General features: G+C 43.1%; 1 protein-coding gene and 1 non-coding gene across 2 annotated transcripts in view; one reads left to right on the plus strand and one right to left on the minus strand.

The window, feature by feature from the left end:
- Positions 1-13,954, minus strand: part of suz12a (SUZ12 polycomb repressive complex 2 subunit a) — a 29,857-nt gene extending 15,903 nt beyond the window's left edge. The window contains exons 1-13 of the mRNA XM_056287727.1: positions 13,638-13,954; positions 12,748-12,794; positions 12,554-12,618; positions 10,516-10,584; positions 9,865-9,914; positions 9,651-9,736; positions 9,246-9,516; positions 8,446-8,548; positions 8,228-8,333; positions 6,295-6,487; positions 5,734-5,819; positions 5,266-5,409; positions 4,865-5,022 (exon numbers count right to left, since the gene is read on the minus strand). Of these exons, the coding sequence (XP_056143702.1) occupies positions 4,865-5,022; positions 5,266-5,409; positions 5,734-5,819; positions 6,295-6,487; positions 8,228-8,333; positions 8,446-8,548; positions 9,246-9,516; positions 9,651-9,736; positions 9,865-9,914; positions 10,516-10,584; positions 12,554-12,618; positions 12,748-12,794; positions 13,638-13,821 (1,562 nt within the window). The 5' untranslated portion in view covers positions 13,822-13,954. The remainder of the gene's footprint in view (positions 1-4,864; positions 5,023-5,265; positions 5,410-5,733; positions 5,820-6,294; positions 6,488-8,227; positions 8,334-8,445; positions 8,549-9,245; positions 9,517-9,650; positions 9,737-9,864; positions 9,915-10,515; positions 10,585-12,553; positions 12,619-12,747; positions 12,795-13,637) is intronic.
- An 8,456-nt stretch (positions 13,955-22,410) lies between these two features.
- Positions 22,411-22,482, plus strand: trnat-cgu (transfer RNA threonine (anticodon CGU)). Its single transcript has one exon. It is a non-coding gene; the product is annotated as a tRNA-Thr (tRNA).
- The last annotated feature ends 1,132 nt before the right edge of the window (positions 22,483-23,614 follow it).

The raw sequence follows: 23,614 nt of genomic DNA on the forward strand, positions 1-23,614 counted from the left end.
CTCCATACTGGCTGGGGAGGATATGGTTTCCTGTGATCCATCGGCTTTTCAACAGAGTGCCTTGGCCTCTCCTCCAAGACAGTCTGTCACAGTTCTGTCACAATTGTGGGTGTGTGCATTTGATATCCTCACCCGGATTGCCTTCAGCTGCATGCTTGGCCCCTGAAGAACCAGGCTCGCTACTGAGTTCTTGCGATCAGGCTGTGGTCCAGACCATACTTAATGCTCGAGCATCCTCAACTAGGGTGCTGTATGGCAACAGATGGAAACTCTTTTCCAGTTGGTTCAAGGATCAACACTTGGACACAAGAGCATTGCTCTGTGCATATATTGCTCAAATATTTGCAAATGTTGCTGGATAAGGGGCTCTCAGTCTCTACAATTAAGGTGTATGTTGCTGCCGTCTTGGCTCGACATGTTTTGGTGGACAATCAAACTGCAGAGTCACATCTTCTGGTGAGCTGTTTTCTGAAAGGTGCTCTCCAGTTGCGGCCCCCACAGGTTGTACGGGTGCCTTCATGAGATTTGCCTATTGTCCTAGAAACATTATGTTCCCCACTGTTTGAGCCCCTGGAACAGGCTGACTTCAGATGGCTGTCCAGTAAGACAGCCTTTCTCCTTGCTGTTGCATCTGCAAAGTGAGTTCGCGAGCTTCAGCCCGTCTATTGCCCAGGACTGTTTGCGTTGGAATTCTGATGGGTCTGAGGTTACCATGTAGCCCAACCCCTCATTTCTTTCTAAGAGGCTTTCAGTTTTTCACATCAATCAGCCAATCAATATGTCAGTTTTCAGGGGCAGACAAACTGCATCATTGGGTTGCAAATTTCATGCATTTTCCTTAACCGATAGTTGTACATGTTAATCAATAATCAATTAATCATTAATAAGATACAAAACACATGGTTTTCTCCTCAGTTTAAATTTATTTAAACAATTCTAGCAGTACATTAGTTAAGTGAAACATTAATTCATGACGCACAAGCAATTTAAATGAACAGAATAATAAAACAATAAGGCTCTCTCTTGAAACGGCTGCAATTGTCTGCCTGTCCTTGTTCAAAAAATGGTGCCACCAAATCAAATAAGGCAGACCAAAGCAAACCTAATTTTTAAGTAAACTTTAAGTGCTGTGTAAGAGGAAAATAAAAAATACTCGGAACCTCTCCACAATTAGCTTAAAATCTTACTGGTTTGTATTTAAGAAAATGAACATACGCCTTGGGATCCCCTAGGAGGAGCTGGAGGGTGTTGCTGGGGAGAGGGACGTCTGGAGTGCCCTACTTAGCTTGCTGTCACCGCGACCCGACCCCGGTGAAGCAGCTGATGATGAAATGAGATGAACCTATGTGATCAGGATTGATTCTTCCTTTGTTACACCAGTACTTTTTCTGAACTGCAAAGGTGAAGTACGCCCTATTGTGGTATAGAAGTTAATACGCGATCGCCAGAGAAATGGTGCACAAAACATATTGCTGGTTAATACATTTTTAATCGGTTAAATTCTTAACGGCAATTAAATGATTAATCCTTAACATTCCTAATCCTAATTTCAGACTAATTTTTCCTATTGGTGCTCTGAGGCAGTACATAGATGTGTCGGCTGAGTTCTGTAAGTCTGTTGCGCTATTTGTTCATAATGGAAAGCACAGTAAGAGTTGTGCCTTGTCTAAACATAAGACTCCTCAACTGTGTTGTCGATACTAGTATATGACAAGCATACAGGCTTAGGGGCTCCACGTCCTCCCTGTGAAATGTCTTTCAACCAGGGGTTTCTCCACTTCTTGGGCTGCCTTGAAGGGTGTTCCACTGAGTGACATCTGTGCTGCAGCTACTTGGGCTTCTTCCTGTACCTTTGCCCACTGCTACAGAGTTAACGTGGCCACCCCTCATCCTGTGACGACAGCAGTCTTGTCTGCTCCCTCGGTCCTCAACTGAAGCATGGCGACTGCATGGTGAATGCAGATTCCTTGTTACCTTGTTGGAATGGGTCATTCAGGTATTACATACTAGGATTGGGCGATATAAAAAAACTTTCCTACCGGTCATCGTCAGCCCAACAATCGGCGATTGCTGATATACCCCTGCGCATACCGGCTATTTTCAACTAATGCAATCATGGAACAGCTTATTGTGAAAAAGAATACAAAATCCCCTATTTGGGGATTATTTTGGTTTTAAACCTGATGCCACCGGCAGCAAGCCAAAGGACCTAAATGAAGAAATTTGCCATCTTTACACACGAGTAGTGCCAACAATAGATTCTAACTATACCAATTTGCACGAGCATTAATGTGAAAATCTAATTTTACTGAAACATTACCACCTATAGGCTACTCTTCTTCAATTACAAAAAATAAACTGGAGAACTTTGATTACCAAAAAGCTGTAAAGACAGGCTGAATGGCTGTCCGACACAATGGGGGGGGGGGGGGGGAGGTTCCGATGGCATCAGATGAAAGATGCCTCCAAATTAACAAACAGGTGCGGATAAGATCTACTACTACTACTACTACTACTACTACTACTTCTGGCTGTTCCTGTTAGGGGTCGCCACAGCGGATCATCCGTTTCCATTTTTCCTGTCTTCTGCATCTTCCTCTGTCACACCAGCCACCTGCATGTCTTCCCTCACTACATCCATAAACCTCCTCTTTGGCCTTCCTCTTTTCCTCTTCCCTGACAGCTCCATATTCAGCATCCTTCTCCCAATATACCCAGCATCTCTCCTCCACACATGTCCAAGCTATCTCAATCATGGCTCTCTTGCTTTGTCTCCAAACCGTCCAACTTGAGCGGTCCCTCTAATATAATCGCTCCTAATCCTGTCCTTCTTCGTCACTCCCAGTGAAAATCTTTACATCTTCAACTCTGCCACCTCCAGCTCCGCCTTCTGTCTTTTCATCAGTGCCACTGTCTCCAAACCATATAACATAGCTGGTCTCACAACCATCTTGTAAACCTTCCCTTTAACTCTTGCTGGTAATCTTCTGTCGCAAATCACTCCTGACACTCTTCTCCACCCACTCCACTCTGCCTGCACTCTCTTCTTCACCTCTCTCCTGCACTCCCTGTTACTTCGGACAGCTGACCCCAAGTATTTAAACTCATATGCCTTCGTCACCTCCACTCCTTGCATCCTCACCATTCCACTGTCCTCCCTCTCATTCATGCATAGGTATTCTGTCTTGATCCTACTGACTTTCATTCCTCCTCTCTCCAGTTCATACCTCCACCTCTCCAGGCTCTCCTCAACCTGCACCCTACTCTTGCTACAGATCACAATGTCATCCGCCTACATCATCGTCCATGGAGACTCCTGCATGACCTTGTCCGTCAACCTGTCCATCACCATTGCAAACAAGAAAGGGCTCAGAGCCGATCCTTGATGTAATCCCACCTCTACCTTGAACCCATCTTTCATGGGGATAAGATAACTATGCTATTAAATGATCAGGGTGCACAACTGCACATACAGCTTTTGTTCTAGTTTATAAATTGACGTTGCTATTCAGCACCAATCAATCGGATTGCAACCACTAAAGACAGCTAAATCGTCATTTATGACAATTTACCTCATACTGCATAGCGTGAGTACACCCTTAGTCACTACAGTCACTGCCCCGTTTTGTGAAAGACTTGTTGGAAATCAGTGTACCAAGAACGTGCATATGGCCCAACTCCAACTGCCAGTTCCTATTCATGCACGCTTTGAATTGCACTTTACAGGTTCATTATTTACCGAGTTGAATTCTTGAGGAGGCATACCATTAAATTAGCAAAATAAAAGGATAAATTGTGCAAAAAAAAGAAGAAGAAAATCACCCAAAAAAACAACTGCCGATTGGACTCAGCCAATCGCCGTTATAGTCATCCAATTGCCCAAGCCTATTACATACCGTCTCTGGTGGTCAAGAATGAAATAGAACAAGAGTTATGAATACAACTAAGGTTCTATGAATTCTGGATGAACCCCAGAGTTCACGGTCACTCGGAAGCTTAATGAGAAAATTCTGTAGGAGACGACTGCTGGGTGCCAGGACCCTTTATCAGGTTGCTTACGTCACCCTGGTCACATGTGTGACTTTGTTGGTATTATGTCTTGACCTCCCGCGCAAGCACGCGATGCATATCCAAGTATTACATATCATCTCTGGTGGTCATCCAGAATTCATAGAACCTTAATTACATTCGAAACTCTTGTTCTGTTTGATTTTTTCTTTAAGCAGGCAGTGGTTTGTGATGTTGTTATTGCCATTGTTCTTTGTAAGCTTATTTGTGTCAAGCTAAAAATGTGTTCCACAGTTGACTTGCAACCGAAACTAAATTACAGCTGCAAAGTGTAACAAAGTAAGCTTTGTGTAAGAACAAGTAATTGTGGTACAATCCGTTTCAATTTAGTATCGCATAAATCGCAACTTAGTCAACAGTGATTAGAAAAGGAAAGTACACCCACATTCAATTCTATGGTTTTACATATTAGGACATAGCCATCAACCATTTGAACATCTAGTCCTCACCAAGTACTAAAATTAGATATATCTAAATCTCATGTGATAAATAACTAAGATTTTACTTTGTTGTTTTCTTTTACTCTTTGGTTGTAGTTCATAATAGCTTATATGTAGTTTGCTTTTAGGTGATGTTAAAGCAGTTTGTGAACTTTATTTTATGAAGCCATAATTAGTTATTCAAGTGTGATATGCACTATGTGCGCCTAACATTTTCAGTACGATTCCTGTATATGCAGCATAAGCCATCTCTGTACTTTGTATTTTTCCAGTTGATTCCAGTCAATTACTTTGATTTTACCACACAACGACTGAAAAGTAGTGAGCCAATGCTGCGCCCACAGGATTTACGTTACCTGCAGACCAAGATGTGAGTGACTGCGGTCCTCTTGACTGGGCCATTCCTGCTAAAAGCAAAGCCTGGCTGGTTGTGGATGTCCTGAGGGTTGCCCACATATGAACCATCGTAACACTCGTTTATGGACACCTCTATCTTCGCCCCTTTAGGGTGAGGCTGATCAAGAGGAGCAGAAACACAGAGGAGGAAGAAGACAGAGGGGTGGAGGATAACAATTAAATGAGCAATAAAAATGAGTGCGTTCGCTGGGGTAGACACAAAAGCATATTCAAAACTGGACTCATAAATTCCAACACATCATTCACACTCTGCCCATCTTTGCTCTACAAATGCCAACATTGACTCAAGATTCAGATTTCAGTTACACTATGACGTGTACACACACAAACTGTGTCTCACCACGTAGTTGAAAATGAAGCGAGAGTGGGAGAGTTTCAAGTGTTTGAGCAGGCTGTAGAGCTTCCTACAATTGAGGGTGCACCAGGGACAGTGAAGGTCATCTCTGGCCTCCGTCTGCTGTCTTGTGTTGTTGTTGTACTGAAACTGGATAGGAAACAGACAGGTACTTAAACAAGCACACAGTTGAAAAGACTCTGTACAAGAGGGACAGGACATGTAGGTCCAGCACTAGTGTTGTGTTGTATGACAACAGTGACTAGATAGGAAAGAAGACTGCATGACAACATCTACATGAGTTATTAACTAATGAAGACAAAGTCCCTCCTCTGGGATTGGAATTCAAATTAAAGGTAGATCAAAGAGATACTTAAACCATTATATGAAAATCCACCAGTGAAATTCAGCTGGTGATAATATTATAAGGTTACCTACGTTGTAATGCCCAGAGAAACGATAGATGAGACTCGCCTGGTAGAAAATGCGTAGTTTCTGACGAGATTCCATTGAGATGTGCTCCTTTCTGGTCTGTACATGATTACTGATGGACTCTTTCACTATTATTGAATTAAGGAAAAACAGAGACAGATATACCAAGCTTTCAAACTGTTGAGAATTCTCTGCAACATAAAAATACATTGATCAAATAACAAAAAAAACCCAACAAAAAAACATGTAATTTAATGTGTTATGCTCAGAATGTAATGATGGAACCAGTACATTTTGATTTTAGGTTTAAGGCCCTTCACGTTGTACAAAATACTGGTGCTGACTGAACAAGCCAATCCTGTCTTGCTTTGCGAACATTGTTAGATAACTTTGACAAACAAAATGACGGGTGAATGAGCAAAATGAGATTCAGACAAACAAGTGTTTTATCTTACCATTGCAAGCATCAAACAAACATTTTCAACCAAGACAGAAAACAGCGTTTATCTCTTCAAGCTAACTAGGTCAGATACAATCTTCTAATGCCATGACTTTTCAAATAAACAGAAGGTGCTAAATGAATTCCCCCTATGTCTAGCTTACCTAGTGTGTGTGTGGCTCTGACAGAGCTGGGCCGGGTGTCCTGGTTGTTAGCAGCAGGTGAGCTGGTGTCAGAGTTGCGGGTGGCCAGGGGTTTGGCCACAGGGGCAGTGGAGTGGCCCGAGCCTTCGCCTGTCCAACGTAATGTGAACTGCAGTGTCGGACCCTGTGAGAAACTCTCAAACGGTGGCAAACGCTATGCAGAGAGGGGTATGAAAGGGGACAGAGGTTCCTCATCATTTCATGTTTCAGAAAACTTGTCAATAGTCCACACCTTGAACTTAAGTCTGTCTGACATGAGCTTTCCACAATTAGAATGGTATACAGATGGTAAAGAAATTACTAAGAGAAACAGTCAGTGTGTAACAGTATGCTAGCTTGACCTCCTAATGTGTGCATCAGACACTACTACTACTACTACTACTACTTTCGGCTGCTCCCGTTCGGGGTCGCCACAGCGGATCATCCATTTCCATTTCTTCCTGTCTTCTGCATCTTCCTCTGTCACAACAGCCACCTACCTGCATGTCCTCTCTCACCACATCCACAAACCTCCTCTTTGGCCTTCCCCTTTTCCTCTTTCCTGACAGCTCCATATTCAGCATCCTTCTCCCAATATACCCAGCATCTCTCCTCCACACATGTCCAAGCCATCTCAATCTTTCCTCTCTTGCTTTGTCTCCAAACCGTCCAACTTGAGCAGTCCCTTTAATATAATCATTTCTAATCCTGTCCTTCTTCGTCACTCCCAATTAAAATCTTAGCATCTTCAACTCTGCGACCTCCAGCTCCGCCTCCTGTCTTTTTGTCAGTGCCATTGTCTCCAAACCATATAACATAGCTGGTCTCACAACCATCTTGTAAACTTTCCCTTTAACTCTAGCTGGTACCCTTCTGTCACAAATCACTCCTGACACTCTTCTCCACCCACTCCACCCTGCCTGCACTCTCTTCTTCACCTCTCTTCTGCCCTCCCCATTACTTTGGACAGTTGACCCCAAGTATTTAAACTCATATGCCTGTGTCACCTCCACTCCTTACAGCCTCACCATTCCGCTGTCCTCCCTCTCATTCACGCGTATGTATTCCGTCTTGCTCCTACTGACTTTCATTCCTCTTCTCTCCAGTGCATACCTCTACCTCTCCAGGTTCTCTTCAACCTGCACCCTACGCTCGCTACAGATCAATGACATCTGCAAACATCATCGTCCATGGAGACTCCTGCCTGATCTTGTCCGTCAACCTGTCCATCACCATTGCAAACAAGAAAGGGCTCAGAGACGATCCTTGATGTAATCCCACATCCACCTTGAACCCATCTGTCATTCCAACTGTACACCTCACCATTGTCACACTTCCCTCATACGTATCCTGCACCACTCCTACATACTTCTCTGTAATTTCCGACTTCCTCAAATACCACACCTCCTCTCTCAGCACCCTGTTGTATGCTTTCTCTAAATCCACAAAGGCACAATGTAACTCCTTCGGACCTTCTCTATACTTCTCAATCAACATTCTCAAAGCAAACATCGCATTGTGTGCATCAGACACACACAACCATATTCCACAGAATAACAAGAGTCTGCAGGTTCTCCTTCCAACCAATCACTACATCAGCTGATTTCGCTTATCAGCTCAAACTCAACCAAAGAGGACTGACTAGTCAGTGAAACCCTCTAGTTTAGTGATCGGTTGGAAAGAAAACCCGATAAACTCTTGGTACTTCACGGCAAATGGTAGCTTACCTGGCCAACAAGACACGCATGACATCATAATTTCTGAAACCTAGTTCAGCCTGCATTACTGAATAATAAAATTAAATCATTAGCCAGTAGGCCACTAAGTTAATCTCCCCTTAAGTTGATCCTTGAGTCCTTTGGATGCTTAGCCATAGGTACAAATGCAAGAAAGGGAGTGCCCCACTCATACAGACCTTTCCATCCAGGATGGTCTCCCAGGTTGCTCTGTTCTTGCTGATGGGACATTCCTCCATCTCCTGCATGGAGACCTCATACTCTCCATCTAACAGCTGTAAACGTCTGCAAACACACACACAATAGTTTTTTTCCCTTCTGCCAAGAGATAACAAAAAAAAACTCCATTGTGTGAAAATTGGGGGCTTCTTCAGTTAGATTAAGAACTATGTTTCACCTGTTCTTATCAAAGACAGTCATTTGAGCCACAAACGTGGTTTCTCCCTCCTCTCTCAGTGATGAGCTCCTCCTCTTCCGGTTTGCCGCTTCCTCTGTAACGTCTGAAGCAAAAAAGACATAATGCAGCGTAAACACTCCTCTGCTTTGTATGTGCCAAACATTAACCTGGCTGTTCCCATCCTAGTAATCTGAGCGCCAGATGATTAATTTATGAAAGCATAATCCTGACCTAACATACAAAAAATGCATTGTGCTTAGTGAAAAGGACAATATGACTCCATGTTATGGGGACCTCTTGACTATATCAATAGGTGTATCAAAACACTCCATAAGGCATTAAAGAGTGAGTTTATTCTGGTTAAATTTTGTCACCTGTATCCGTACACACCTCCATGTGATTTCATCAACAGTCAACCACCTTCATAAACTACCCTCAGGGCCCAGGCTTTGTTATAGGTTGCATATGGAGTTTTAGGAGGAGTAGACAATCAGAAATCAAGCATTGGATCCTGTATATATTGGTGGTGAAGATTATCTTTTACGTCAATAGGCAGGACCTCATCCAGTTGAGTGGCTGGTGCTAGGATTAAACCGGAGTCTCTGTGGTCATACGAGTCTCTAACAGCTAGGAAACTGGCATTTCTTTCTTGTGAACCCATACAGAAATATGCATACCAAAACAGTGACAGGTTCTCTGACAAAGTAAAACACACTGCGTTGAAATGCTTCCCATTTGATGCAGCAACTCAACAAAGAAGCATAACCTCTTGAAAATGCAAAAGAGACTCAGCATCTCACCTCTGTTGTGATGCATCTCTCCGTTGGCCAGACCATTGAGTTGCATGCGGGCATTTCCTGGGCTGGAAGTACAGCTGGTACCCAGCCTGGACACTCTGAAGAGAAGTGAGTAGGATTTGACCATGTGAGAGTTGCTGGGCTCAAACTCACTGCTGGGAACCAGCAGGGAGGGGAAGGAGCCTGGTTTGGCCTGGCCACTAGCGCTGGTGTCTGGGTTCAGAGGTACCTGTTTTTTTCCAGCAGGCACCTGCTTCACAGGACAGGTCACATCCTGTACAGGGAAAGGGATTTGTGCACGAAAGGTACATTTTCAATTGATTACATTCATTTCATGAAAAACTAGAAATATATTGATGTATGCCATATTTTTTCATCATTGGTTACACACAAACACACTACACACACCTTCCTCTTCTTGTGGCAGACTTTGACCAGCAGAACTTCCAAAGACACAGAGTTTTGTTCATTCTCACAGTCTTGCGATGGCTTGCCTGGAAAAATGTAATGACATGAGGGAGGAAAGGTGGAGGCAGAACTCCTTTAACACACACGAGTGAACAAAACACAGCAAAATCAAGTCATCTTTAACCATGGCCAATAGAAATCTGCAACAACTTACCAACTTTATGAAAGAAGCCGGTGAAGGTAAGCTGAAGATGAGAAGCCAAGCTGCAAAAAACAAACAAATACACAATATTTTAAGCACCTCTCCTTTAAACTGCATGGGCCATGTCATATTTGAAGGACTGTTCACCGCATGTCAAGGCTGCTGGTTCAGTATGCCATGTAATCATATGGTTTGCAACTTCAGTCCTTCTGCTGGGTAGTTAACTACATCCACTCATAGTGCCAAGTACAAAAACTTCCTCATTAGATCAGTGGAATAACTGGCAGAATAGAGAACCAGACCGTATCGTGGGCCCAGAGGAAACCTTTGTCGTAGACCATTGGCTCAAAAGGGTATGTTCATTGGGTGTCCCCAGAAACAAAGAGAAGTGTATGCAGAATTTTATTAACTGGCTAGCATCACAAGAGACACATCTCTAAACGTGGAGATCCTTGAATAAGCATTAATTGCAGACTAATGTCACATAACCAATTCTTTATAATTGGGGACAGTAAATGTATCGGCACAGCACAAAAAAGTGAACAAGTGTAATTTGGGCCTTGTTAAAGAATAGGTGCAAAAATTAAGAGTTTAGGAATGAGTCTAAAATCAGATAACCGTATCGTAGGGTGTCATACATGTCTGGACATGTTGATGGTTTACCTACGAGTCTCCTGATCGCCCCTCATTTTTTCTACTCTGAACAGCAGGTCATCAACCTTGGCAGTTTTCCTGGAGACAAGGATACAGGGCTGGGTTAGTGGCCATGAGCAGACAACTTTCCAACATCAACCTTCAGGGAAACTGATACACAACAGGGAGGGGTTTCCATTGACAAAAAAATAAAAACCCTCCTCAAAATGAGTTGATCAGTTCCTTGTTTCAAATAGAGGATTTGTAATATCACTGACTGGTAGTCTGGACTGCTTCCCAATGCTGACAAAGTTCTTTTGACTGAAAAGCCTCAACCTGCCGACTTGAAAATTTATCATCTTAAAATATGCCTCAGGCAGTCACCAACTCTCAAAATGTCAGGTGTATGTACTAGCTTAGGTCTTCCAAGAATGAGGTCTGTGGTATGACTCATTCACTTGATCGAAACCCCTTTTGATATGCCGAATGCAGTAAACTCAATGGAATGGTTAAATGTGCATGCTGAAAGACTTAATTTGTGTATACACAACCTCACTGATAATGTGGAAAATCTGAGCCCTATGCATTGGGTTTGCTGCATAGGATGTTAACTGGGTGCCTTGCAGCAAGAAGAAACTGAAAGGAATTCCTCACACAGCTGAAGGGCAGTGGTGAGCACATACAGTGCTACGGGTTCATTTACAGAGGAGTGACTGAGAATGTAGCTTATAAAATTAAGCTGTTGTGCAGTTCACCCTTCACATGTTTTAGGAACACTTTGAAAATGGATTTAAAACACCTCTGGCTTCATTCATGGTACATTAAGAAAATATGTGGAATAATTATACATTTGTTCTAAGAGTGCTCAACTAATTGTATAGAAAAGAACACCCCAATTTCAGTGTCTGAGAGTGATAATCATGCAGGTCACCAGTATTAGCAATATTTTATCCTTTAAAACATCCACTCCTTATATTAAGCCAATTAACATTCCTGGACATAGTATTTACAAAGGGCTCTGTAGCCAGTGTCATGTGGAACTATTTCACCTCAATTCTCCCCAAGTGTTTCAAGTCACTAAAGCATGCATTAGCATGGCTGAAACTGAAACTAAACAGGCTCCTAGCACGGCAGAGACGCAAAGAAGCACTTGAACATTAGATGAGGGATTAACCTTGACTGGTTAATTTGTTAACATTTCCATCTCAAGTCTCTGTTAAGAACAAATAAAGCTACTAATGATAAAGTGGCAATTAAAAATACCTGGGTCTAATGAAAAAATTCTATCACAGCATTAAGGCAGAGGCAGATACCTAGGCGGGTAGCACACGTATCAGTGAAATCTCTCTATGGCTGTGCAGTTTCTATATGCAAAACAGCTTAACTGACAAGTGTCCTATCTCAGTTTTAACCCATTTCACAGTCTCCACCTAGTGCAACAGTTGATACTTTCTCTTGAATTTCACAAACCCCTTGGGATGAATTACATTTCACTGTTTTCCTGTTTATGTCCAACTACATGATAATCCTCAAACAATAAGTCTTCTGGTTTATGTGACCAATTTGTCTGCATATTGGTATTCAGAAACACAGATACAAGCCCATACTCAACAGCAATATACCTACTATTGAGGTCTTTTATTGTGTTTTGGAAACATAAATCCCCCCCCCCCCCAAAAAAAGTCTCACGCTTATATATCAACAACAGAAAACTGAGGTGCCCAGAAAATGAGGTGCTACATATCAATAATAAAAAATAGTAGTTACATAGCAATCCAATTTTCCCACTGACTCAAAATGGGACAGAGCTTGCCAGGAAAGTTCAACTACGAGAGATTTAAAATTTCCATTAGAACAAACTGAAACGTTATGTAAAATTCATCATGGACAAAAAATATTTGATCATAGACAGTGATGTCGATACGTCACTGTCTATGATCAAATATGTTTTGCTTGTACTCTGCACTTTTGCACATATGACTCTACAACTGAATAACTGTATACATCCTAGCTATGATTCCATTTTCCTTTTATGTGACAATGAAGATCTGAATTGAACTCAATTTACCTTTTGGCATTATTTCGTGAGTTTCTGTGGGACATGTAGGTGAGTGTCCTGTGCAAGAATATAGGCTGAAAGAGGCAAGAGAACAAAACAAATTGTTACAATTCTATTGTAACGCAGTGATAAGCACAGAAATATTTCCTGTGATATTAAAAAGGTCAGGCTGCCATGTGACTATTCAAGGAAAAAACACTTACAGCTATTAAGTTCCTGGTGCGAAGGAATCTGTAGATTTGGGTTGGTTCTGTAATGTATATCAAGTCACAACAGTAAATTGTTTGACATTACACAGAGAACCAACTTTTCTAAATCCAAGTTCCAATGTGCATTTAAACAGTTAGCATTTTCTTAGAATTTAAGCAGTAGGCTTGGAATGTGGCCAACATGCAAGTACATGACCTGAAAGACGGTATATGTTGTAAAATTATGCTATCAAAAATGACATTGTGAAAACGAAACTTTTAAAAGTGGTAAAGATCTGTTGCATAGAATTTTTTCTTAAATGGGTCTATGCCAGACGCAAACTATAGACGACATCAGAATAAGTCGCACATTCCATTTTAAGGAGGCAAATAAGCACGTGGTTGAATAGTAGCTACATAACAGTACAATTCAGTTTTAATCGATATACAGATCGATTTGTCAGTTCCAAAAAGTTTACCGATATTGCAAGCTCGGTCTATGATAATGTCTATTATCTATGTGACATTCTGTCTATGATCTATGTGGCATTCTGTGAAACCATTTTGAAAAAGATGCACACGATCCAACACCATTCAGCTTCAAGGCGTTGTATCTATGACTGTCACCTCTTCGACAGTTCAGTCTGAAGAGACATTATACTGTCTGTCAGGTTTAGACCTGAACACCGACAGCTGAAATCTAGTTTGTAGCATTAACAAAGAGCTGACTCATCTATCACAAGTCAACGGTCGGGAAAGTTGTCCAACTGCAGCGTTAAAATGATCTGCTAATGGAACTGTGCAAACCTTCATTTGACCCCTTCAGCATTATCTCAAAACTAACCCTCGCATTTAAAATGTAACATTAAAGTTACTGAAGCAATAACTTGCCGACAGCAACTTACTCTCGAAAGCCTGTAAGAACAGTTCGTGGTCGGCTTGAATCATTTCCATACTGGGCTTCTTGGCTGCAGCCATTGCAACAGAGGACTGGTACACCCCACCATTGGCTTTCCCCCCAGAACCATAACCCACTGAACCCGATCCAACGTGACTTCCACCAGAAGACCCATGCTTATGTGGAGCCATCTCCAAAACAGAAAGGAAAGTATCCCACAAGGTGACTGTGATTTGAAGGAAAAAAAAAACTCGGATCCTTTCTTTGTCAAAACAAAAGAACAGGGTTTGCAAAAACCAAGCGCCTCAAACAAACAATGTTAACTCTTCATATCGGAGCCGGGTTTATCCAGATGTAGTAATTCACAATGGTTAGCAATATAGAGTCTCTATACTGTCTTTCCGCCCAGGAAAACGGAATTGTTGAACAGTAAAGAGGGGTCGTTGAACGGACTGGAAATGCGCGAAACTGAAGTAACCTCCAATAAGCTATCGCGGCTAGCTAGCTCCACTTCCTTAGCTAGCTAGCAACAACTCTCGGCTAACTAGCTAGCATTGTCCGGCTCCCCAAGTTCGCTGCGGCGAATTGAAACGGGTCATGGACACCATCAACTTGTTAAAAAAATTGAAGCAGAGAAAAGATATACGTTGTTAATGTTTTGTTTCGGCTCACACGAAGAAAAGCACAATATCTTCCACTGACAACTTCAGATGGAGGCAGCTTCCTGTTTGATTTTTTTCTTAACAAGGAACCCGCCCCTCAAACTATTTAAGCCAATTCTAGCACTTGTTTGGAAAACAGAGGGTTCTGATTGGTGCAATTCTTCACCGGTTTTAATTCACGGACGAAACGTGAGGTTTGGTAGAGGCGTGTTTGCCGCTCGCAACTGGTCTGAATTAATTTTTTTTCATTCTCAGTCCGAAAATAATTTACAAAACGCATTCTTTTCATCTTTTTAAGTCTTCTCGGGCCATTTAATCAGCAGGCCACAAACCAAACAATTAATTTACTTATTTGTGATGTAACGAATAATTGTAGTTATCGTTTATATATCTAAAGAAAAAAATGAATATTGTAGCCCGCTCGACTAAAGGGTCAGACCCGCCAGCCAGCGGCCAGCGTGTCTTCTTATCCATGCACGTTACACTATTATGAAATTGTTTGGAGAATGTTGTATGTTCTCCGATTAACGACAACGGAGGCAGAGCAGCCACTGTGGGAAAAGACCTCAGCGACATTGGAGGTAATTTCTAACAGACAGATAGATGTGCGGTATTATTGTAGTTGACCAATAGCAATGAGGCTGGGGCGGAGGAGTTCAATGTGTCCCGGCAAAGCGGAAGTTGATAAACAGTTCCATACTTACCTCACAGTTTGTCTCACCTGCATATATTTTCTTTGCAAATATGACATGGTGTCAGAAGGGCTGTTAAACTAAAACGGAACGGAGAAGGTCCACCTGGAAGAGAGGGGGGGGGGGGGGAGAGCCTGGCGAGCGACAGTGAAGATGAACGGAGTGGGGAATGCGCTAGCAGGATGGCACAGACACCTGCGCTATGTTTAGCTTTCAGCCACCGGAGGAGCCCTTTGGTTTTTCCAAGCCGCACGAGTGGACAAAATGGATACGGAGATTCGAGAGGTTCCGTCAGGCAAGCAATTTAATGGTAAGCTCCGGAGAGAAACAGGTGATTACTTTGATTTATTGTATGGGAGACGAAGCTGACGACGTTTTGAGAGGCTTAGAGCTCAGTGATGCAGACAAGCGCCAATACACCAAAGAGAGGGATGGCTTTCAGTCGTTCTTTGTAGTGGAAAAGAACATCGTTTACGAACGCGCACGATTTAATGCAAGCAAGAAGCAAACGAGACTGTCGATGCATTCGTCACTGCCCTGTATTCATTAGCAGAGCACCGCAATTATGGGATGCTACATGACGAATTAATCGGGGACAGAATTGTGGTAGGCCTGGCAGACACATGGTTCTCCGAACGCATGCAAATTGAGAAAGACTTAGAAGACTTAGAAAAAGCCATTATCATGACAAGACAATAGGAGATCAGAAAGCAGCAAAACACGGAGGAGTGAAACCAGTGGTGTAAAGTAGGTGGATGTTAGCTCTGTCGACTTAGTGTTTAAAGGCAGACAACAAAAAGAAAAGCCTACATTCAGCAAATCCAAAAACAATGGACCAAAGCCACACAGCAGTCAGAGCAAAAATCCAAAAAGCTCAACAACAAATGCAACAAATGTAGTGGCACACCTCATCCTAAGCACGAGTGCCCTGCTAATGATGCCAAGTGCCATTCCTGTGGGGGGAAAAAAGGTCAATACCAGTGCGTGTGCTGTGCAACCAAAGCTATGTATGGTATTGAGGAAGAGGAGGAAAGCGCCTTTCTCAGCTTTGTGGCATGTGATGACGATGTATGGATATTGAAATAGGCATAATGGACAAAAACATAACTGTCAAACTTGACACCGGAGCAGACATCACTGCTGTGTCAGTCTGTTTTTAACAGCATTTTTTCTAATGCAGCCTGTTCTCGAGAAAGAAGAGAAACCCTTGCTTGGTCCTGGATTCATTCCACTGGATGTCAGAGTTCGCCAGACTGCAGCTGAGGAGAGGAGCCAAGCAGACCATGGAGAAGGTCTATGTGGTCAAAAACCTGAGCACACCCCTGCTTGGGTTGCCAGCCATTATAACCCTTGGCATACTCAGCCGTGTCGACAACATGGACATGGAGACCCTCAACACAAGCTACCTCAGCTGTGCAGCAGGCTAGGTGAGGTACAATAACCGTACGCTATCAAGCTTTAACCAGGGACTGTGCCAAGCTCCAGCGCATGGAAAGCATGGGCATCATCAGCCGTGTGGAGGAGCCAACTGACTAGTGCGCCGGCATGGTGGTCGTGCCCAAGAAAGACGGTAAAGGGGTGCGTTTCTGTGTTGACCTGACTGGCTTGAACGAGTGTGTGTGCCGTGAAAAGATTCTTCCATCAGTAGAACACAGTCTTGAAACGCTTGCTGGAGCAAAAGTGTTCAGCAAACTGGATGCCAACTTGGGGTTCTGGCATATTCCACTTACAGAAGAATCAGCCAAGTACACCACATTCATTACACCTTTTGGTTGGTTCCACTTTAACAGTCTTCCATTTGGTATTGCCTCAGCACCCGAACACTTCCAGTGCAGGATGGCAGAGGGGCTAGAAGGAGTGGTCTGCCACATCGATGACCTACTGGTGTGGGGGCTGGACCAGGGAGAGCATGATGCTCAACTTCATGCCGTGCTACAAAGACTGGAAAAAGCAGGCGTTATCCTGAATGTAGACAAGTGTGAACTCTCCAAGAGCGAGTTGGTCTTCTTGGGTCACATCATTACAACTGTGGACATCCGCCCTGACCCAAGAAAGACGGAGGCCATCACAGAGATGAAGGAGCCCACAAATGTGAGTGAGTTGAGGAGTCAGTCAGCTGGGAAAGTTCATTTCCCAGCTAGCGGAAAAAAAGATAAGCCACTCCGCTACCTCCTCTCGAAGAAAAACTGCTGGGTCAGGGACATGTACCAAGTGATGGCATTTAAAGCACTGAAGAAAGCACTGTCTTCTCCTCCTGTATTGGCCATGTATGCCCCAAACAGAGATGCCAAAGTGTCAGCCGATGCATAATCATAGGGCTTGGGAGGCGTTCTTTTCCTAAGATGGGAAGACAAATGGAAACCTGTGGCTTATGCATCGCGATCACTCACTCCAACCAAACAACGGTACGCACAGGTAGAGAAAAGGAGGCCCTGCAAATGGTTCCGGGATTTCCTCATTGGGAAACATTCCTTCCCAGAGACCAACCATAGGCCGCTCCTCCGCCTACTTGGAGCCCAACCACTGAATTGTCTGCCATTGAGAATCCAGCGCTTCAGAATGATACTGATGCACTACTCATACTCTATTGTACACATGCCAGGAAAGTCACTTTGGACAGTGGACACACTGCCATGCTCACCTGTGAAAGCGCACGTCTACAGAAGATCAGCAGTTGATGGAAAACACATTTACGTGGACTATCATGCAAAGCCTGCTTGTAAGTCCCACATACATGGAAAACCTTAAAGAGCAGCTGAAACCCGACAGTGTCTGCTCACGTGTCATGACACTGTACACGGAAGGATGGCCTGTGCATGCGAAACAGGAACCAATGCTGAAAAGCTACTGGCCAGAGCAAGCTACACTCAGTGAAAGATGGCTTACTGTTGAAAGACACAAGGCTCATAATACCTTCAGCAACGCGGAACGATGTGCTAGCCAAACTACACGAAAGACACCAAGGTGTGGTGAAGTGTAAAGCATGTGTTCGTCAGTCTATGTGGTGGCCAGGACTCAGCCAGCAAGTGAATGAAATGGTGCTCAACTGCAGGACTTGCATGCAAGAACGACATAATCACAAAGAGCCACTCATGCCATCAGAATACCCTGAAAGACCATGGCAAAAGTTGGGGGCGGACATGTTTGTCTTAGGAAGCACAACTTACCTGCTTGTCGTTGATTACATCTTCAGGTATGTTGAGATTGCACAGTTATCTCACACCAGGTCCACAGACATCATTGTTCATTTGAGGTTGATTTTTGCCCCTCCTGGAGGTCCTGATGTTGGATAACAGGCCAGTTTTCTGGACAAGTCTTCACTTCCTTTGCGGCTTCGTGTGGGTTCAAACACTTCACCAGCAGCCCAAAGTTTCTGCAGATTAAAGGTGAAGCAGAACGGGCAGTCCAGACCATGAACAACCTCCTGAAAAAGGCAGGAGAGCCCTACCTAGCTCTACTTGCCTATAGAACCACACCTCTCGAGAGCCCAGCTCAGCTCCTCATGGGCTTACGTCTTCACACCGCAGTGCCAACTCTTCCCTCTCAGCTGGACCCTGCACTGCCAGACAGCACCGCGCTCGCCCAGGAGGAAAAGGAGAAGGGGATGTCAGGAGCTGACAACTATAACAGGCGTCACCATGCTAAAGCTCTTAGTGACTTGTCGCTGGGAGAACAGGTATGGGTAACCGACTCCAAGGTGCCTGGAACAGTCTTCCAGAATCATTCGACTTCGAGGTCTTACTTAGCAGAGCTACCTCAGGGGGTAGTGTGATGCAACCGCCAGCACCTGATACCTCTACACACCTGCACAAGTCAGAGGTTCTCCACCACGGCAGCAAACACCACAGCCAACTTCTGAGCAAGCTCCCACATCACCTGCTGTGGTACCCCAAGACTCACCTGCAGACTCCCACACTCAGAACCAGGTTTGGGAGAGCCATAATTAAGCCTAGTAGGCTTATCCTGTGAATGAAAAAAAAAAACAGAACCTGAGAACTAAAATAAAGGGTGTAGTTTGGAGCACTTTAAGTAACACTTCGTTAACATTGTTCTTCCTCACAGGAAGTGGATAGGAACAGACTTTCTACAAAAGAGGCAGAATAATACTCTTAAGGTCTGTTGAGACAAAGGTAGTCTACCCTTTGTTCTCTAGAAAGGGGAGATGTGGTATTATTGTAGTTGACCAATTGCAATGAGGCTGGCAAAGTGGAAGTTAATAAAACAGTTCCATATTTAGCTCAGTTTGTCTCATGCGCATATATTTTCTTTCAAACACGACAGAATATATATATATATATATGTATCAACACATATACAGGAAAAAAAAGTTTTAATACATTGCAGTACAGGCCTGTTTCGTGCGTCGTGCACCCATCAGCTGCACTCATCAGCTACAGTGTATTAAAACTTGTTTTCCTGTATATGTATTGATATTCCGCTCCTCATTAGTTGAGCACTTATAACAACAGCATTGACGGTTTCGGAAAAAAAGCTATATTTATATATATATATAAAATACATAATGAAATATATGTTAGTAGCATAGTATTAGTGAATTATTATGTGTAAAAATATATATAGCATATGCATTATTTACTAGAATAATTATAACTTGTGTATAATAGTTATAATTAGAATTTATTTGTATATTTGTACATTTTGTTTATCTGCTTCAAACTGGCTACTACATATAAAGTTCACTTTGGAAACTCAAAAGTGATTCTATTCTATTGGGTTTGTTATAGGCACAGTAGTATCACAATCATGTGTCAGCTCAATCACTGAGCTCATTCCAGTCTCACTGACCCCAAAACATAACGAGGACTAAAATAGTAACTAGGCGTACAGCGCATTTTCCTTAAATTGCTCCGGGGCAAATGGCTGGTTAAGATAAACCTTTAGTCCACAACTCCCATGGAAAAATAAACACAGAAAGTGGGGCTGTTAAATATCAGTCTGTCTTTTTGTCTTTCCACTGTATGCTTCCAATGATTACATTTTGGACCATCATAATGGAATCTCAAATGCTTTTGATAATATTTGTGAACACTGAAATACAACTGTTTAGAATGAGTAGCATCATTTATTACTTATTAAAGATATAGTTGTTCCCTTTTACTATGGCCATGGTAGTGTTTTTTTTTTAAATAAGCTAACCTACAGTGGCACGCATACATTGAATCCCAGAGGGTGAGTAGGTATGACAACAATTAATCCGACAACAACTAAAGCATGATTAAAAATTAATATTTTCAAACCATCATCATCTTCTTCCGGCTTGTTCCCTGTTTTTCAGGGGTCGCCACAGTGGATTTCATAGTTTCCATTTGTACTATGTGAGAACACTGCACCAATGGCAGGCATTGTTAACCCGGGACTATGAGTTAAAACAAAACCCCTGGATAATGGGGACATGATGGGAATAGAAATCAACATTGAAAACAAGAGCAGAACCACATACAAAAACTGGCCCCCATATTCTCAATCCCTTTTCAGCATGAAAAATAAGCACAAAAACCAGTGTATTCTATATTAGAGGTGGATTAAATTAGCAATATTTATATTCTTAATATCATTTACAAGTATTCTGATTCAAGCTCTATGTGATGGATAAGACGTGAAACCTTAGACAATTAAAGACCATAGAAGCACTCAGAAAGTTTCTAGGTCTTTGAATACCCTATAATCTCTGTCAGTGTGGTAACATTACTTCCAAACATTACACTGATGCTGTGAGATGGGACAATTTTAGAAGCATTGAATTCAACCTGGTAGATCTCTCTCAAACTGATCAGTAACCACAAGTTCAACTGTTTCGCCACAAAAGCACAGGTGTGTTGGAATAAGCATGAGCCTGAAACGTAACTGACAGTAACCAAAACCAAAGACTCAAAAGCATTTTTTTAGTCCAGGTCGGCACAAAGTCAGGAACTTGGCACCAAGTCAGGAACTCGTCATATCTGAGGGAATCGTCACACATAACTATTTGATGTCAACACTGGAGGCAGTTCAGAGGCCTTTAACAGTCTCTTAGGACATGAATGAGAGTTGTATGTGCCCTTGGCTGGGATAAACCGAGGTCAGCTGGGTTCAGTGTTTTCTCCATAGTATGTAGGTCATGAGCAGCACCAGGCCCGCCGACAAGGCCACTATCACGCACTGGTGGATGGACAGGACATTCTCCAATGCGTGGATCCTCTCCTCCATGGCACTGGTGTGGAAGTAGTCGTAGATGCCAGCTCCGATGCTCCACACTGCCCACACGGCATCTACCAGTAGCACCATGGTGGAGCAGAGAGAGAGATGAGAGAAGGAGGTTCACCTGTAGGGCAGTGAGGACAGGATGGACAGGAGTAACCAGCGGGTATCTGTCAAAGACTGTGATGGACACACAAATGATACAAGATGAATGACAAGATGGCACTCTATTCATTTCAAATCTGTTTGATTTAAAGGCAGTTAAACTGATCATGATTTTAACCCCATTTGTGACTGACGGATATATAGGCTACTTTAGTATGAGTTGCTGCCTAACACACTTAACTAGATGGTTTGATTCCTGTTCGGTAGGTAGTTTATCAAACCAGCTACAATACATAAACTCTGGTATGGTTAACATGATGAAGGAGTGGATTTTGGCAAAAGCTATCTCCCACGTTAACTTACACTGACATCATGACAGTGACACTTATTCTACCACTTAAAACTTTAAATTTGTATTTCAAACGAGCAGTGTGCTGCAAGACGTACTCAGACAATCTAGTTAGCTGGGATGCTGCTGTTTACACCAGCGCAGAGCTTTTTTTTTGGGTTTTTAAACAGTCCGCGCTTACTGCTATTTACAGGCAACTTCTGCATAAAGCATCCCCGCGACCTATCCTGAGGGCAGGATAAGCGGTCTGGATGATGGACATCATTTAATCAAGGCTAACATGCTAACGTTTCCGCTACGCTGCACGCTGTGCTCATCCAATGTATTGCAATGCTCCAATACGCAGCCCTTTAAACGTTAACGTTGATTTTTTGAGGAAAAGTTACAAGATCTGCCTTACCACATCTGTTAAAAAAAAAAAACCCACACACACAGCCAAAACACACAAATCGCACAATGCACATAGACGTTTCCTACATGACGGCAAGGTAAAACGCAACACAAACCATTCAGGAAAAACCTGATTAATTCCCCATCTTTTCACTTCACATCCGGGTGTGACGCTTGCGCACGCACGCTCACATGACAGCGTTTCGATTTCTGGGCTTGTCTGACGAGGCAGATCGTACAAGTGACGTTTTTGCGTGGGATAAACCCATTTTGAAAGATAAACGTTGCTAATATAGAAACAAAACAAAACAAAAATAATCGAACAGCATTAGTTCCTCTCGGTATTTATTACATATATCATTAATCCAATATAGGGGGATGTCAGGCGCGGTGGCCAAGTGGTAAGGCGTCGGTCTCGTAAACCGAAGATCGCGGGTTCGAACCCCGTCCGTGCCTGTCTCACAGGCCTGATTACTTGTTTTGATATGCATTACGTACTCGAACGCCGCATCGATTCCGTACAACATCGATGCTCTATGAGCAACATCAATAAAATGCTTCTGAGAACTGTGAAAAAAGATGTGTTCATGCTAAAACGTGTAACAATTTATATTCATAAATATTTGTGTCTGGGAAATAAAACCAACCTCAACATTAGCCTTAAGTCGTTGTCAGAGAACTAGACTGACCAGAACCCTTTGGCAAGCTGCTCCAACAGTTTTTTTTACGATTATGATTATGATTTACTTCGAACATGAAGAGAGAAAAACAACTATACATGACAAATAAACAAACGAATAAATAGATAACGCATACAACAGTTTCTAAACGACACAAATAAATATATAACGCGCCCGAGAAGGAGCAGGACCAAGTGAACACATTTATTCCTATACCCTTTTTCCATCAACTTCAAATATACTTATTCCATTGAAAGCCCACTAGAGGGCGCTCAACACACACATACACACACACACACACACACACGCGCTCACACACGCAGTACACTACATTTCGGCTCACCTCGTTCGCAACATGGACTTGACATCTAATGGAGATATTACATTCTGGCTGCGTTGTCCGAAGGCGTTGGCCCAGTTGCGCGATCCATTTTAACTTTCGGCATTAACACGCAGAATGGTTTAAAAATGACGATACTGGTGTTTTTACACGGAGTTTATGTACGTGGAACTTGAAGGCTTGTTTCTGTACCCACGGGGATACTTGGAGCCAGACTTCAATTCATGGAATTACGTTTTCGGGAGGTCCCGCCCGTGGAGGTGGCCCAGTGCCGGAGGTGGGTGTGTGGGTGTGGGTGGGTGGGTGTGTGGGGGGGGGGGGTTTGCTGGGGTGGATGTGGGGCGGGAAGTTCACGCAGCATGTTGCTGCGACTACGAAGGACTATGGTTATCTGTCTGTTCACCATCTATCTACTACCTGTGTATTCATGATACACTGGCGGCGGACAGTGGACAGTAGCTGAAACGTGTAGGAACTGGAAGGTGTCGGGCTTAATTCGGTCACTAATGACCTGCATCTGGACGGGGGGGGGTAGTGGGGGTCATTGATTTGACGCATAAATTGATGC

Source organism: Lampris incognitus, chromosome 10 (genome assembly GCF_029633865.1).
Source record: "Lampris incognitus isolate fLamInc1 chromosome 10, fLamInc1.hap2, whole genome shotgun sequence".
In the NCBI taxonomy this organism is placed as follows: domain Eukaryota; kingdom Metazoa; phylum Chordata; class Actinopteri; order Lampriformes; family Lampridae; genus Lampris; species Lampris incognitus.